The following is a 17,520-nucleotide window of genomic DNA, read 5'->3' on the forward strand; positions in this document are numbered from 1 at the left end:
TAGAACTTGACTTTTCTAAAAGTTACTTTGCTGGTGGAATGAATGTTTGTGCTATTCCCAACATATATAGTCCTCATTTTTAACTTATTCTCTGTTACTTTCTTAAGTCTAGACAAGTAATCTATGAATTGACCCTTAGTTGTAGCGTCTGCGATTTCCCTGGTACAAATACTCAACTGGCGATTTCAAGCTGTGAATATGAGGTTCTTAGCAAACCAGGTAACATTTCCAGAGGTGCACAAGCCAAACACTGAGACAACCAGGGTTTGCAGGAGAGAAAAAATTCATTGACAAGACAGCCAAGGGAGGAGACAGGAGAACAAGTCTGAGATCCTCCTCCTTGGAGGTGCAGTCCTTGAGTTACTTATGGGATAAAGACACACGGTGGTCTTAGGTGTGGGAAAAGATGATGGGGGTGGGAAAAGGTGAGGTAATCAGTGTGTGTGTACGTATCTGCTTCTTCATGGGATGCATGCTCAGAAATGGAGTCACTTTGTATGATCCAAGGGTGGTGTTTTTGGCCATCTGATGTCAAAGGGACAGTCATCGGATACCAGTACAGGCACAATTTTAGGGGTTGGTAGTTCCCATCCATCTTAACCAGCTCAAACTGGACAAGAGTTGACTCCAAGTTCCTAAAAACAACTGGGGCTCCCTTTACTTTAGTGACTCACATGTCAGAGGTGTAATCTACAGGGGTCATTAAGGAGTCTTGTGATACCACCTAGGCCATGTGAAGCTTGAAGCATATGCAACTAAAGAGAAAAAAAAACAGCAAAGTGAGCTTAATCAGTGAAGGCAGTTTACAAGCAGAGGGGTTTTGATAAGTTCTTCCCTTATCCGTGTTTCTGCAAGACAAACTCAAGGATTTCTGTTCCTCACCAGCTTCTGTTAACCCTGTGGGGCATGGTTTCAAGGTCACCCAGTGTGGACTTGGGAAGATGTGAATTAGTAGAACCATTATATTCTGTTTCCATTACACAGATACCAATAAATAACATTAGAACATAGGTTATAGTAAAATGTAGTACAAGAATTAGGAAGGGACAATTTTGAGTATTTCTACTTGACTTGTGTAAAGGATGACATCACAGGCCTGGGCTGTCCAATCTGTATTCATTCCAAATAAATGTTTGGCACTTACTTGCCCAACTCTTGTGAGACAACCTCTAAGCCCTTGATGCATTCCCTAATAAAATTGTCTTTATCTACCTGGGTCCTTGGGTCATGCTAGGCAGTTTATGCTAATACTGTGATTTATGGTGGGAGGGCCTTAGGTCTCTGTAGCAGTTTGACATTCAGAGAAGCTAGAGAGTAATTTCAGAAATAAAACCTGGATAACACCAAGTCTTGTGTGAGGTTCCCCAGCTTGCAGTATACTCCATATTGTCACACATGAATGCTGTGAGACTTAAGTGACAGGGCATGAGAAGCTGGCACCGTGGTCCCTCCTGGACTCCGTCCTATTGTGCCATCTTGCTTTACTGCTTTTCATCTGTATCCTTTCACTGTAATAAAACTGTAGCCACTGAGATCTTAACTTTCTTTAACTTTCTTTCACCTGTAACAGACACGTTTCTTTAGAAATATTTTCCCCAATTTCATTGAATACATAATCATTGTTAATAACTTTCTGTAATATTTATTTCAAGTATTTTTCAGAGATAATTTCAGCTCCCTGGGCATTCACTGTTGCTGCAATTTCAGGTGACTTGATAAATCAGTTCTCATTGAGGAGATGGGATCACAGAATCCCAAACCTTTGTCTCCGGGATAAGATGTCCGCTTTGTACACGGGCTTTGAAGGTTCAAAGGTCACAAGCCATCTTGGCAGGAAATGACGTGTGATAATTCGCTCTCCTTTAAGGATAGGTTTCAATCAAACCTATTTCTGAAAGTCTGCAGGTTCCTGAATACCAGACTTCCCAAAAAACTCATACAAGACCTGACCTGGCTTCTTTTGAGGAGACTGCCTGACAACTAGAGCTCTCCCTTAAAGGCAGGCAAACAAGAAGTTACCCTTTTTTTGTTGCTGTGTAAGATAAGTTCAATTCACTGTTTACAAGTTTGCAACCCTTTCAACGGTTCAACCTCTGTTAACAGTTATGAGTTTAGACTTGTGACAAACACACATGTGAGATTGAAAAGGCAATATTTTCTATTCTTGCTGAACTTGCTATTATCTATATTTTGTACATACTGAACACAAAAATGCAAGTGTAAATTTTGTGATGAATTTCCTGAAGAGTGGATATTCATTAAAAGTCCTCTTCGAGGTCTTTGTATGATCTACAATGGTTCATTCAAAATTGAAAGTGATGGACAGATTACTAACAAGCATGAGACGTATGATTTCCTCAACTAGTGTCAAAGCAAGTGAAAAAATTTTTAAGACAAATTCAGATTAAGAAGGTAAAATAGTAACAGGAGAAGTTGTGAGGAGCTTCCGTACTGTGTCATCAGTCCTCCAGCTCACAAGACTCCTGAGGCTGTTCTCACTAATCAACAACGTTCAATGGACAAAAGGAACAAGATAAATTGGATGTATCCACTGTAGAAGCTATGTTACAACCTATTATGTTTATTGTGAAGTCCCAGTGAGATACGGTCTGCATTGCCTGCCACTGCAGAACCCAGCCTTCCACCAGGTGCAGTACCCACAGATGTCCCTCCCTCTCTAGTATCTGCATAGACCATGGTGCGTCTGTGGGCTGAGGAGGCCGTCAGGTTGGGGGCCTGATGTCCACAAGTATTATACACCACCTGACCACTGCCTGCCCTCAGGGGTGGTCTAAGTCTAAATCTTCTCTCCCAGAGAAGTGCCTGTCTTTCTGAATAGCATAACTACTAAGGATGATTTGAGCCTTCAGTAGTCACAATGGGTGACACATGATTTGAACCGAAGGGTTAATTTGAAAGACACCTTTGACGATAAAGGAAATAAGAGTTCTCAGGCCCAATGGATAGTATTTTTTTCTTAGTAGCAGAGGACTCCCCCAAAAATTCTGAAATAAAAGTTACATCACCAAAAGATTCTTTGGCCAAAACTAATGAGCAAGTAGACAAACTTGAGCAGGAACAAAGGAGGCTCACCCCCCTAGTAAATCCACCCTCCTTGTCCTCCAGTTGCCTCCCACATCCAGCTCTCCCACCCCCTTATCCTTCTGATCTCTCTCCTTAGCACCTCTCCCCCTTCTCTTTCCCTTGCTCAGACCCCCTACTGTAACCGAGCAAAAGCCAAACCCACACCCGGTGTTTGCAGCAAAGGAAGGGTTTGTTGCAGGGCAGCAAACAGGAGTGGGAGACAAGGCTGAGACCACTGCCACTTGGTCTATGAGTCGGGGGCTTTCAGAGCAAGAACAAAGAGGCTAGGGTTAATTGTCATCTTACGACATTTCTTAATCATACTTTCAGGAATAAGGATGCCTATGGTTTATGAGTCTCTGGTCTGGTGGTCCATGACCTGGAAGTTCTGTTAGCTCATCTTGCCCTGGAGAAACACCCCAGTCTGTACATCAATGATGTTATCAACAGCAGCACTTTTAGTCATCTGACTCTGGTTGATGAATGTTTAGTTAGCAGAGGACTGAGGTAGAAGGGGACAAGAACGGGAACAGAGTTTTGGATACAGAGGTTAATCACAAACTCAGCAGGGGAACTTGGTTTTAGGGCAACTCAGTTTCACCACCTTTTCCCAATGGCTCTCGTAAAACCCCAGATGCCAGTTACCTCTAAAGATCCACCCCACCTGTGAGTCACACATGGAGAATATTGTAGAATTTAAACCTTGGACTGGAACTGAATTCAAAAGTATAACTAAAGATTCTCTTCAACCCAAATAAGACCAGCAAATAGTCATTAAAAAATTTAGAATTCTTGGAGGTACATCTGAAGTTACCTAACTTATACAAAGTTATCTAACATACAAGTTGTATACATGTTGGTTGGAACCTAAGGTGCTAAATCAAAAGTAACAAAAGCTGATTGGACTGACCAGGAAGGGACCGACAGGAGTTCTCTTTCCACAATAAACCTGAGGGTCATAGAAATGTCAGGAAAGTAGGTCCAAGTCTCCTAAAAGCGATACCTGAAGTATTAACAGCAAAAATCGATCGTATAATAATTTAATCATTAAAACAAAAATATGTTTAAACTAAGATTTTCAGGACAGACTAGAAAAAATCCCTAATTTCAACAGTTGGGAGTCACAGAGGTGCTGATGTAAGAGCAGCTGTTTCATGCCATTTTACCAATGGTGTTAAACCTGAAGTTGGAGACCTAATTCACAAACAGAATGTAGAATAATTACCCCTTTAGTTGAACTACAAAACCTGGTAGCTCATATTTACAAGACAGGATTCGAAGAAAACATGTGTCCCTGCAGATCAGCACGGGCAAAGGGGCCCAAGTCCCAACCAACCACCTATTGACAAGGATGCTAGTAAATACTGTGAGTAGAAGGGAAACTGGAAAGAAGGTTGTCCCATCTTATGAAGAAAAACCAATGTAGAAAATCCCTCAAATCAGAGGAGGCAGGGTGCTCAGAGGAAGGAAAAGCACCCAATAACCTGCCCTATCCTTTCAGCACTCAAGATGAGTTAAGTACAGGTGGTCAACCTCATCAGTTCCTGGCAGATAAGGGGCTACTCTTTCTCCATTAAACACCAATAGTGGACTTCCCTGGTGGTGCAGTGGTTAAGAATCTGCCTGCCAATGCAGGGGACATGGGTTCAATCCCTGGTCTGGGAAGATCCCACACGCCGCGGAGCAACCAAGCTCGTGTGCCACGACTACTGAGCCTGCGCACTCTAGGGCCCATGTGCCACAACTACGGAGCCCCACATGCTGCAACTACTGAAGCCCACGGGCCTAGAGGCTGTGCTCCGAAACAAGAGAAGCCACTGCAATGAGAAGCCTGGGTGCAGCAACAAAGACCAAACACAGCCAAAAAAAAAACCAAAAACAAACAAAAACACCCACTAACAGCATAGCTCAATCTCTTCCTAAGAGTGGAAAGTATTTCAAATAACTCACAGATTTTCCCCATTTCAACAGTAATGCTGGGACCACTGACTGAAAAATTATACGCATTCCTCCTGCTCTGTGATACCATCCCTTCAAACTTAATAGAAAGAGACATTAAACTACACACTGCTAAATATCCTATGGGTAAAAGGAGAAATTACAAGGGAAATTTTTAAAACATAAATATTTTGAACTAGATGAAGATAAAAATGCTATATATAAAAACTGAAGTGGGGACTTCCCTGCTGGCGCCATGGTTAAGACTCTGCACTCCCAATGCAGGTGGCCCAGGTTTGATCCCTAGTCAGGGAACTAGATCCCCACCACATGCATGCTGCAACTAAAAGTTTGCATGCCACAACTAAGGAGCCAGCAAGCTGCAACTAAGACCCTGCACAACCAAATAAATAAATACATAATATACTAAAAAAATCTATAAACCCATTATCATTCATCTATGTAGGTGTAAAATACACTAACAAAGTATCAGAAAACTGTCTTGGCAACATATACAAAGGCTAATGTAACATGACCCAGGGGGATTTGTCCCAGGAAATTCAAGGTTGGTTTAACATTTGAATATCAATTAATGGAACATACCATATAACTAAAATAAAAAACAAAAAAACACCCTACATAGCCACACAATGATTATCTCAATAAATAGAAAAAATTGGGACTGAGTGTAGAAACACATCCACACAAATACAGTCAAGTGGTCTTTGAAACAGGAGCAAAGGCAAAGGAATGAAGAAAGGATAGTCTTTTCAACAAATGGGGCTTTAAAAAGGTGATCCAGGGACTTCCCTGGCAGTCCAGTGGTTAAGACTCCATGTTCCCAGTGCAGGGGGCCCAGATTTGATCCCTGGTGGGGGAACCAAGATCCCACATACCGCAAGTAAGTGCACATGCCACAACTAGAGGAGCCCTTGCACCACAATGAAGACACAATGAGCCAAAATAAAATTAATTTAAAAAACATACAGGCTAAGAGAGAGTAAAATAGGTAATAAATAATACATTCTGCTTATTAAATAAATAAATAAATAAGGGATCCAGGGAATTCCCTGGTGGTCCAGAGGTTAGGGCTCCCCGCTTCCACTGCAGGGTGCATGGGTATGACCCTTGGTTGGGGAACTAAGATCCTGCAAGCTGTCCAGTGTAGCCAAAAAAATAGCCAAAAAAAACAAGTGATCCAGACACAGATCTTACACCTTTTACAAATATTTTCTCAAAATGGATAATAAACCTAAATAGAAAACCATAAAATACCTAGAAGATAAAGAGGAGACAATGTAGACCTTGGGTTTGGCAATGACTTTTTAGATACGACACCAAAACCACAATTCATGACAGAAAAACTGAGTAATTTGGACTTGACTAAAATTTAAAATTTCTGCTCTGGAAGATACAGTTAAAGCAATATGAAAAGATACTCATCATATATCATTAGGGAATTGCAAATTAAACAAACAACAACATACTATTACTACACACCTATTTGAATAGCAAAAATCCAAAACACTGACAACATCAAATGCTGATGAGGACATGGAGCAACAGGAACTCTCACCTACTGTTGGTTGGAATGCAAATGATACAGCCACTTTGGAAGACAGTTTCTTACAAAACTAAAAATACTCTAACTATATGACCCAGCAAATCATCCTCCTTGTCTTGAACCTAAATGAACTGGAAATGTATACAAAGGCAAAACCTATACACAGTGCATAATGCAGGTTTATTCATAAGTGCCAAAACTTGGAAGCAATCAAGATATCCCTCAGTCTGTGAATGGATAAGCAAACTGTATTACATCCATACAATGGAATGTTATTCAGTGATAAGTTATACAGAAATCTTCAAGCACAACTCAAACATCCACTAACAGGTAAATGGATAAAAACAAATGTGGTATATGTCTATAATGGAATAATACTCAACAATATAAACAACTGATACATGCAACAATATACCTTAATCTCAAAATAGTTACGGTTAGTGAGAAATGCCAGAGTCCCCATTCCCCAGAAAGTATATACCAGATGATTCTGTTTATATGAAATTCTAGAAAATGCTTGCTATTACTTTTGAATTGTGGGAAAGGGTGGTAGAAAGGTCTGGGAGGAGAGGATTATAAAAGGACACAAGAAATCTTTTGGTTGTGTTGGTATCTCTCTCCATTATCTTGATTGTATGGTCTCATCAGTACATACACATGGTGAAACATGACACGTTTTACACTTTACATACATGCAGGTTATTTCACATCACAATACCTTAATAAAGATGTTAAGAACTAAATGTTTCCCATAAAAATTCATATTTACCATCCCTCTTGGAAAGTCACATCTGCCAACTGTTCTGGTTCTACCATATTCCTCTCTCCCCACAATTTAGAGGGATGAGCCCTGCCTCAATATCAGCAAAAACTGGACAGCAATGGAATCCATGGCCAGATCAGTCACTAGGAATGCTGGCCAAGTCAGAGAAGCCCGATCCCTGGATCTCTCTTTTGTCAATGCTGGGGTTCCTGCCTATGCAGTGATGGCCATAATATCAACAGCCCAGGGAGGTACAGGAATCCACAAATCTTTAGATTATTTACTGTGACAGTGCGTTGGCCACAGGAGACTCAGATGTCTGAAGATCCTGAGAATTTCTGTACACTTTCATGCCATACAGCCAAAATTGCACGGATATTTATAGATGCCTCTGTTAGAACAGACACATCCTCTCACAAGCCAGAGTCATCCCCACTCCATGATCTCAGTGATTCTGTACCAACTATGATTCCCACCTTGCCCTTTAGCCTTCCAGTCAATGATACTTGCCCATATGATTCTGGACATCAAGGACTGGCTCCTATACAGGTCCAGGAGACAGAAATCCCTCAAAAGTGCTGGGGAATATGGGACATTCCCTAGGAACAAAGGACCCAACTCATGTAGCTTCCAGAAGCACTGGAGTTTTTCCACACAAACGATGCCCACCTCAGAATGAACTATGGGCTCACAGGAAATCCTGACTTCTAGGTCACAGGATTAGGTACACAAAGCTCTTCAGTCTTTCCTAGCAAGCCTTGGGCAACCATGCAAACTAGGCCAAACTAGACTGAGAGCTGTTCTCTGCCACCCTGATGTCCTTTCTGAAGCACTTAAAGTTGGTGGCCAACAAAAGGTGTTCCTCCCTTCATGTTAGCAAAACCCAATTTTTTCTCAATCCATTAGACACAGTGAACTGACCTCCCAGAGTAAAGACTGCCACAGCAGGCCTTCATCACTGCATGAACCAGAGTAGCATGGGGCAGGGAGTTCCAAAGCTGTGTGACTTGGAAGCAGGATAAATAAGTCACAGCTATCATATTACAGTCAACATTGTCCAGGAAGAAGGCGAATCTTGTCTGGAAATCCCCAGTAGACTGCAGTTCAGATCCTTTCGACCAGAGCTAGGTCATGGTCACTCAGAACCCAGTCATGGGGAGGAAACAAGGACCTTCAATGCACTCAGAACATTCACAATCCTGAGGGAACAGGAGAGACGGCACAGGGGTCCACTTCCTGAGCATACTGGAGTAACTGACAGACACTGTGGGAACTTAACAGCAATGAGATGGCTTCCACCACAGGCACCAGCAGTGACAAAACTCCGTCAAGAGCCCTGGACAGCTGAGGAAGTGCAATGCACCTCATGAGAGCGTCTCACCTACCTGATACTTATCCAGACTCTCCACGGGATGGAGGGATGGATGTACGACTGTACAAGGTTGACCTCTGGCTCCCTCATAAAGGGCACTCACAGATATTTTCTCTGCTGTGAGTCCTATCATTGTGAACAAGAACACGGCACATTTTCTGCATTCGTAAGGCCTTTCTATAGTGTGAACCTTCTGGGTGCTAAACGAGTTCAACAGATGCAGCTAAAGGACCACCAAAGCTCTTGTATTCATGAGGCCCTTCTCCAGTGTGAACTTTCTGGTGCCGAACAAGATGGGAGCTTCTGCTGTAGGCTTTCCCACATTCACTGCACACGTAAGGCTTTTCTCCAGTGTGAACCGTCTGGTGTAGAATGAGGCTGGAGTTGTGGCTAAAGCATTTCCCACATTCGCTGCACTCATAAGGCTTCACTCCAGTGTGAATTCTCTGGTGCACAACGAGGTTAGAGCTTTGGCTAAAGAATTTTCCACATTCACCGCATTCATACGGCCTTTCTCCAGTGTGGATTTTCCAGTGCTGCACAAGTCTGTCTTTACGGCTAAAGGCCTTTCCACATTCGCTGCACTCATACGGCCGTTCTCCGGTGTGGATTTTCTGGTGCTGCACAAGCGTGTCTTTACGGCTGAAGGCCTTTCCACACTCGCTGCACTCATATGGCCTTGCTCCAGTGTGAATTACCTGGTGCTGAACAAGTGTGTCTTTGCAGCCAAAAGCCTTCCCACATTTGCCACAAACATGTGACCTTGCTTCTGTGTGGACTCTCCTATGTTTAATGAGGATGGAGTTATGGCTAAAGAACTTTCCACATTCAATGCACTCATAAGGCCTTGCCCCAGTGTGAATTCTCCAGTGCTCAATAAGGTGAGAGCTTTGGCTAAAGAATTTTCCACATTCACTACACTCATAAGGCCTTTCTCCGGTGTGAATTCTCTGGTGCTGCACAAGGTGGGCGCTTCTGCTGTAAGCTTTTCCACATTCACTGCACACATAAGACCTTTCTCCAGTGTGAATTATCTGGTGCTGAACAAGTGTGTTTTTGTGGCTAAAGGCTTTTCCACATTCACTGCACTCATAAGGCCTTTCTCCGGTGTGAATTCTCTGGTGTTGCACAAGGTGGGCGCTTCTGCTGTAGGCTTTTCCACATTCACTGCACACATAAGACCTTTCTCCAGTGTGAATTATCTGGTGCTGAACAAGTGTGTTTTTGTGGCTAAAGGCTTTTCCACACTCACGGCACTCATAAGGCCTTTCTCCAGTGTGAACCCTCTGGTGCTGAACAAGGTGGGAGCTTCTGCTGTAGGCTTTTCCACATTCACTGCAAGTATATTGTCTTTTTCCAGTGTGAAATTTCTGGTGGGTTTTTAAGTGAGACACGTGAATGAAGGCCTTTCCACACTCCTTACACACATGTGACGTTTCTCCACTAGGAATTTTTCTGTGATGAATAAGAGCTGACTTCTCCTTCGACAGATTTCCACATGGCAGGCACCTAAAAGCTCCCACTTCAGCCTGAGTTATCTGGTTGTCGAGGAGACTGAAGGTGTTCAGGAAGGGTTTCCCATCATCACTGCAATTGAGAAGCATCAGTTCATCACGTTCTCCCTGGTGTAGCCCGACACTGGAGCTGTGTGGAAAAGACTCCATGGACTCAGCCCTTCTGCATGGAGTCATTCCATTGTGAGTGCTTTGGTGCTGGAAGAGGCCAGAGCTGGCCGACAAGTCCATCCCTTCCTCCCTGCAAGTGAAAGGTCTCCCTGACATGTGGATGGCATGTTCACTCTTCACAAGTGAGGGCCCATAGTCATCCCCTCTGACAGGATTCTTCACGCTATATTGCTTCTGGTGCTGATAAAAGTTCTCACTGAGCAGGAATCCTCGCCCACAGGGGTCACCTGTGTACAGTTTCTGTGCAGGGCATGATCCCTGGTGTTCACCCAGGTGCAAAATATCTTTCAAGAGTGGGTCACATATCTCACAAGGGTGGGCTTTCTGGATAAATGGACATGACTCAGGAGTCCTGACCTCCGACACTCCTTCTACAAATACGCTCTGCTCAGAATGGTCCTCCTCACTGTCTGCTTCACACCAACAACCTGAAAGCAAAGAAATACTAGTGAAGGACACGTTGACTTTGGTGGGAAGCAGCAACTCCATCACATATGTACACATGACACACCAATGAATGAGTCCACTGGCTTTTGGCAGGACAAGGGAGCCAGGACCAGGGTGAGGAAGGGCCCACTGTCAGTGCTAAGGTCACAGTATGGAGGAACTCTAACCATGGATACAGACACAATGATGGTGGATGGTACCGGAAGCAGAGGTGAGGTCTCCAACTCACTCTTCTATGAAAGGGTTTCAGCAGGGCCTCCCTTGGATGCTGGTGTCAGGTGAGCTCTGTGCAGAAGGCTGGGTCCAGGCCCAGGAAATTCTGATTGCGACTAAGTAGCTGGTTCTTAAGGACTACATACGGATATATGCACATACAGCTCATGACACGTTAAAGTAGCCAATGTTGCAGAGCACTGCGGACGGAGCAGAGGAGGATGAGTGAGAGACATGGAGGCAAGGGGTAGGGAAACAGCCAAGGGATGGAAGACAGAAGAGAAATGTCAAGTGACAAGAATGGGGAAGGAAAGGGAGAAGTGAGATATTGCTACGGACCCTGGCAAGAAAGCACTGGTGAACACAAAGCAGGTGGATGGCTCTCTCTCAGCTCCCATGAGGCAGGGCCAGTCCCTGTTTGGCCTCTCTCACTGTGGCTGGAGTCAGGGCTCCCCATGAGGTACTCAGGGCTTTCTGCCCCTCTCCACCTGGGCAACTACATGGGATCAGGAAGATGGAAGTTGTAAAAACAAAAAACATAGGACAAACTAACACAACATTCTGGATCAACTACACTTCAAAAAGAAGAAACAAGAACAAAACAGAACATAGAGCAGATGAGTGGCCAAGATAGACCCAACCCACAGAGAATAGAAAATGTTAAAAAAGGACAACCCCCACCTGGAAAAAAAAAAACCCCAAAGGACAATTTAGCAGAACATCCCCATGGCCTCCACAAGCAGTGACCATGTTAGTACCTAGAATTCCTAGCATTATCAGGCCACAGGAAATGTTAGCCAGAGGACGGGGGCAGAACACGGACCCAGAGGCATCACTGATCTGGAAGTGCCCAAGCCAGGCAGAATCTGTGAAGCCAACTCAAAGGGCCCTGAACTCCTAACCCCATCCTGAAAGGCTTTGGGAGCAGGTGTCGGGACTCTCAGTGAGGGAGGGGACATCACACATGGCCCAGCCCTGGCACCTACAGCACCTACTCTGGGAACACAAGAAGGGAAGGAGGAGAGTCGCTGATCCGGCTGCACACAAAAAGCAAACCCCAAGGACACTGGAGCGGGCGTGAGGGCCTGTGGAAGGCAGCTTCTCCAGTGGCCCCCGGAATGCATACCTCCTGGTACTGTCCTTGTGTAAACTGCTTCCCTTGATCGTAGGCTGGACTAACTGACCCATTTCTTGAGAACAGAACAGGGCAAAAATGATGGGACCATTTCCTCCAGGTCAGGTTAGAAAAAGACCAGCTATCGTCCTGGACATTCTCTCTTCTCACTTGCTCAGAGAGAAGGCACTTTCCACATTATGAGGGGCACTACCGTAAGGCCACCGTGACAAGGAACCGAGAGGGAGGCCTCTGACCAAAAGCCAGTGAGGAAGTAATGCTCACAGTTCAACAAGCCGTAAGAAACCACATCTTGCAAACACAAAACATGAGTGAGTTTGTAAATGGATTCTTCCTGAGAATGGCCTTCAGATGAGAACACAGCTTTGGCTGACAGCCTGACTGAAACCTCATGAAAGACCCTAAGGCAAAAGAAACCAGGTAAGCTGTGATGAGGTTCCTAATGAACTGAAATGCATTTTTACTATTTTAAGTCACTAACTTTTGGAGTAATTTGCCAGGAACCAATAGATAACTGAAACAGGGACTTACCCAGGGAGGCCACATGTGCAAAGTTCTCCAGCATCACATCGCGGTACAGATGTCTCTGAGCTTCCTCAAGGAGCTCCCACTCCTCCCGGGAGAAGTACACGAACACATCCTCGAAGGTCACACAGCCCTGCCACGATGGGGACAGCTGAGCCCACAGACAACAGGACTCCCCAGTCTACCCACTCACCTACCCACCCCCTGGTCCCTCTCCTCCCCAGCCTCCCAACTCAGAGGCAATACTAGGCCTTGACACCACTATTGCCTGCTCTCCCCCATCCCTCTGACTACTGTGTGCAGCCCAGAGCAGAACCAGGCAGGTGGGCAGATACACATCATGTAAACTATGGGTCTTGCATGAAGGACACCAAACACTCTCCTGCTGGCATCCTCCAGACCATCCCTCCCAGACACAACTTTAAGGCCATCAGTCCACACTCTTCCCAACGTATACATCACTTTGAACCACACCTTCCTCATATCTAGGACCACCCTCCCATTAACGCTGATAACCTTCTGATCCACACCGTATGCACCTGCAAGGCGGTCCCCAATCCTGAAGCCACTCTGCACACAGTATCCAGGAAGTACTCATATGTCGTTATGACAGGTACCACTGCCACCCAGGTACCTAAGCAAGACACTGAGTCCTCTGTGCCCAGTTTCCACTCTCTGTGCCACTGTCAACAGGTAGGTGGACTACTGCAGTAGGCTTCTCCCTCATGCCCACACTCCACTCTCAGCCAGATGGCAGCCAGAGGGAGCCTGTTAAGATCTGATTCAGAGCATCTCTCTTCTGCTCCAAATCTTCAATGTCTTCCGCCACCCTTAGAATAGAAGCCCAGCTCCTCAGCCTGACACTCTTTTTCTTTTTTTTAAATATTTATTGGTTTATTTTATTTAGGGTGTGCCGGGTCTCCGTTGTGACTTGCCAACTCAGTTGAAGCATGCATGCAGGATCTAGCTCTCCAACCAGGAATCAAACCCGGGCCCCCTGCTTAGGGAGCGCAGAGTCCTCTAACAACTTGACCACCAGGGAAGTCCCTCAGCCAGCCATTCTTGCCTGACTCCTGGCCCTTTACCCAACAGACATAATTAAGACCTGCAGTCCCTTGAGGACTCCCAACTCAGTCTTAGCTGCAAGCATTTGCACAAGCTGTTCCTGGGTCTAATACACCCTTCCAGTCCTCATCCTATTGGCTGCCAGAGCAGGAACCTCTTCATATAACTCTTGGCTTAGATTCAGGATTCTGGGCTAGAAAGCAGCCCTCCTTTAAGGCCCTCAGACTCCAGTTCAGACGTTGGGGGTGGGGTGGGGAGGACAGGTGATGAGTCCCAGAAGCTTACTATGTCTCATCAGAAAATCTCCATCGATCCTACTTTACAAACATATACAAAATCCACACACCTCTCTAACCTCCACTGCCACCACGCTGGTCCACCCAGCATCAACACTCACCTGGACGACTGCGGTAGACTCCATCCTGGTCTCCCTGCCCACCCTCAGGCTTCCCCAATCTTTCCACTCTGCTACCAGAGGAAGCCTGTTAACACCTGTGTCAGATCACCTCCCTTCTCTGTTACAAACCTTCCACGGCTCCCGCCGCCATCACAACAGAGGCCCAGCTCCTCAGGCTGCCACTCCAGGCCGGACCCCTGACAGCCCGCTCTCTGCTCTCCCCAAACATAACAGAGACCTGCGGTTTCCAGAACACTCCTAATCCAGTCTCACCTGCACCTGTTTGTACCAGCTGGCTCCTGTGCCTTGGAAACCATTTCCCGCCTCATCCCCATCCTCGCCACACATCCTCCGTCAAGGACCGCCCTTCAGCGCCTCCATGCTCAAGACGGGGGAGCGATGAAGGCCACGTGCGGAAAGCCTACAGCACACCATCCCCTACACCGGAGGCGGTGAGGCCTCAGGGACCCTCCACTCACCTGAGACCGGTCCATAGGCGCCGCGGCCGCCATGGGATCCTGTGAGCTTCCAGAACCGGGTCGAGAAGCTGGCGACTGGAGCGGGCTCGCGGGAGCAGCCGAACCCCCACACCCCTACTGGGCGCGGTGGCCTCGGGACGACTGTCGCTCCCCGAGCCAGTCTCCCCGCCCCCCGCCCCGTAAAAAGGCGCACAGGCTCAGGGTGCCGCCTCCGGAAGCGGACGAAGACGGAGGGCGGGTGCCAAGGCCTCGGAAGGATCGCAGCCCCGGCCGACACCTCCGCGCAAGGCGGCCCGTCCCACGGCGAGGACCATGGGTCGTGTAAACGACGCGGCGAGAGGTCCGAGCCTTTTGACCGTCCTTCCCTGTTCGGTTCCGAAGAGCCGCACGGAGAGCACAGCCCAGCCACGACGCCCGGCCTCCACAGCCACTCCAGACAGTCGCGGCGCAAGCAAAACACGTCACGACCGCGACACCGGAAGTCCCGCCTGCGCCGGCAGCGGCGACAGGAATCGCCTATCTTCCGTGCTGTCATTGGCGCAGCGCGGATGCGTCGGGCATAGACTCCTGGGTAAAGGAGTTCGTGCCCTCCATCCAACCAGGGAAGGGACCCCTTTCTGGTTCTCCCAGAGAGCCACGCTGAGGCAGGCGGAGGGAGAAAGGTCGGGGAGAAATTGCGTCGGCGAGTGGCCAGTGCCCTCTTAAAGGCGAAGCGCCCGGATTTCGGTGGTCACCTGGGACAAGGCCGCGTCTTCCGCGGTCTCCAGCAGGTGGAGCATTGTTTCACGCTGGACGAGCCGCTTCACCTCTCAGCTTTTGGAGATGGAGATTGATTGATTGATTGATTGATTGATTGATTGATAAATTTATTTATTTATTTATTGCCTGAGTTGGGTCTTCTTTGCGCGCAGGTTTCTGTAGTTGTGACAAGCAGGGGCTGCTCTTAGTTGTCGTGCATGGGCTTCTCATTGCAATGGCTTCTCTTGTTCCAGAGCTCAGGCTCTAGGTGCCTGGGCTTCAATAGTTGTGGCAGGTGTGCTCAGTAGTTGTGGCTCAAAGGCTCTAAAGCGCAGGCTCAGTATTTGTGGCCTAGGGGCTTAGTTGCTCTGCGGCATGTGGTCCCAGATCAGGACTTGAACCTGTGTCCCCTGCATTGGCAGGTGGATTCTTGACCACTGTGTAACCAGGGAAGTTCCTGGAAACGGAGGTTTAAATTGAAAGATGAATATCCCTCTCTCATTCAGTCTTCGTGTAAAAACACTAAATGTTCCTCCTCTTTGTTGATACCCAAATTAGGTCAGCATCACTTGTGAACTTACTAAAAATGCAAATTATCGGATCCAACCTCCACCTTCTCACACAGAAGCTCCGGGGCGGGAGCTGTCATTAAAAGTCATGACCACCTACCCCCATAGTATGACAACTAAAATGGGAAAATAATACAACCTATCTCAGGGGAGAATGAGATGAAGGCCTGGTGTTAAATACACACAAGCTGTTATTATTCATCATCTCCACAAGGTTCTCACATATACAGCTACAGGATGATGTCAAAGGCTCCTCTTTGCAGAGGAGCCAAGATTGTTTAAAAAACTGATTTAAAAAACACTGATCATGTTTTTTAAATATAAAATACCATCACTCTCTGACTCAGCAAGTAGCATTATAGGCAATGGTTAAAATTTTGCATAAAGCATACCTGTATACCTTTAGTTCCATTCTTTTTTTTATATATAAATGTATTTCTTTCTTTCTTTCTTCCTTTCTTTCTTTCTTTCTTTCTTTCTTTCTTTCTTTCTTTCTTTCTTTCTTTTCTTTCTTTCACTGTGTTGTGTCCTTTTTTGCTGTGCACGGCCTTTCTTTAGTTGCGGTGAGTGGGGGCTACTCTTCATTGTGGTGTGCAGGCTCCTCATTGCTGTGGCTTCTCTTGTTGCGGAGCTCAGGCTCTAGGCACGTGGACTTCCTTAGTTGCAGCACATGGGCTCAATAGTTGTGACTCACAGACTTAGTTGCTCCGTGGCATGTGGGATCTTCCTGGAGCAGGGATCGTACCTGCATTCCCTGCATTGGCAGGTGGATTCTTAACCACTGCGCCACCTAGGAAGCCCCTGCATCCTTTTTGTAAACATTAGCTGCATGCAGTTTTCATAGATTACAGGTAGCTCTCTTGTCAAAGTGACAAATTTTGACAGGACATATGACTCAAAATGTAGAACTATGAAGACTAATTATCCTTAGGCTTAAGTGGACCATGGAGTTAATATAGTTTCCTCTCATGGTTCATTTCATAAGATGATGTCATAATTCATATCTAATTCACAGGAACAGAGACTCAAACTCCTGCCTTCCCGCTGAACTCTGAGGGCAGGGCAACCCAGGTACAAATGTGTGATCAGGACATGGTCCAGCCTGGTATCTAGTGGCTCAGGGTCACCATGGCTTGTGTCCTCCTCATGAAGACATCATCTTCCAATCACCTGGACCTGCAGCTCCCAAAGGAGCAATAATTCCTGGGGAGGTGTGCAAACTGGAACCAGTGAGGCCCAAAGAGGCAACCCCAGGAAGGAGCATAAATGACAAGATAAACTGAAGGAATACTTTTCACAATCACTCCTGACTATTTCCATTGGCCAAAATTCATTTGCATGGTCCCAAATTAAGTAAGGGAAGCTGGAACATGCCTGTCCTCTTGGGTGTCTAGAAGGAGAAAACAGTATTGGTGAACACTTAGCTAGTTTCTAGCACAATCCATTGATTTGATCAGCAGGTGCCCATTTTATTATTCATCCTCTACATTCCACACTTTATTTATTTTTATTTTGTGTGTGTGTTTGTTGTTTTTACATTCTACAT

General features: G+C 46.0%; 1 protein-coding gene across 1 annotated transcript; it reads right to left on the minus strand.

The window, feature by feature from the left end:
- Nucleotides 1-6,747: 6,747 nt before the first annotated feature.
- On the minus strand, nt 6,748-15,104 carry LOC130843000 (zinc finger protein 304-like). The gene is made up of 3 exons (XM_057719663.1): nt 14,668-15,104; nt 12,733-12,859; nt 6,748-10,834 (listed from the first exon to the last, which is right to left on the minus strand). The coding sequence occupies exons 1-3, from the start codon at nt 14,698-14,700 to the stop codon at nt 8,922-8,924; spliced, it is 2,073 nt and encodes a 690-aa protein (XP_057575646.1). The 5' UTR covers nt 14,701-15,104; the 3' UTR covers nt 6,748-8,921.
- Nucleotides 15,105-17,520: the final 2,416 nt, after the last annotated feature.

This window comes from Hippopotamus amphibius, unplaced genomic scaffold (assembly GCF_030028045.1).
Source record: "Hippopotamus amphibius kiboko isolate mHipAmp2 unplaced genomic scaffold, mHipAmp2.hap2 H_1, whole genome shotgun sequence".
Classification (NCBI taxonomy): Eukaryota; Metazoa; Chordata; class Mammalia; order Artiodactyla; family Hippopotamidae; genus Hippopotamus; species Hippopotamus amphibius.

Bases quoted from the DNA above. Each gene is read 5' to 3' on its own strand.
- LOC130843000 (XM_057719663.1), bottom strand. From the start codon at position 14,700: ATGGCGGCCGCGGCGCCTATGGACCGGTCTCAG. The intron at 12,860-14,667 runs GTGAGTGGAGGG...CCATCGTGGCAG, and splicing joins CGCCTATGGACCGGTCTCAG to GGCTGTGTGACCTTCGAGGA. The intron at 10,835-12,732 runs GTAAGTCCCTGT...CTTTGCTTTCAG, and splicing joins TGCACATGTGGCCTCCCTGG to GTTGTTGGTGTGAAGCAGAC.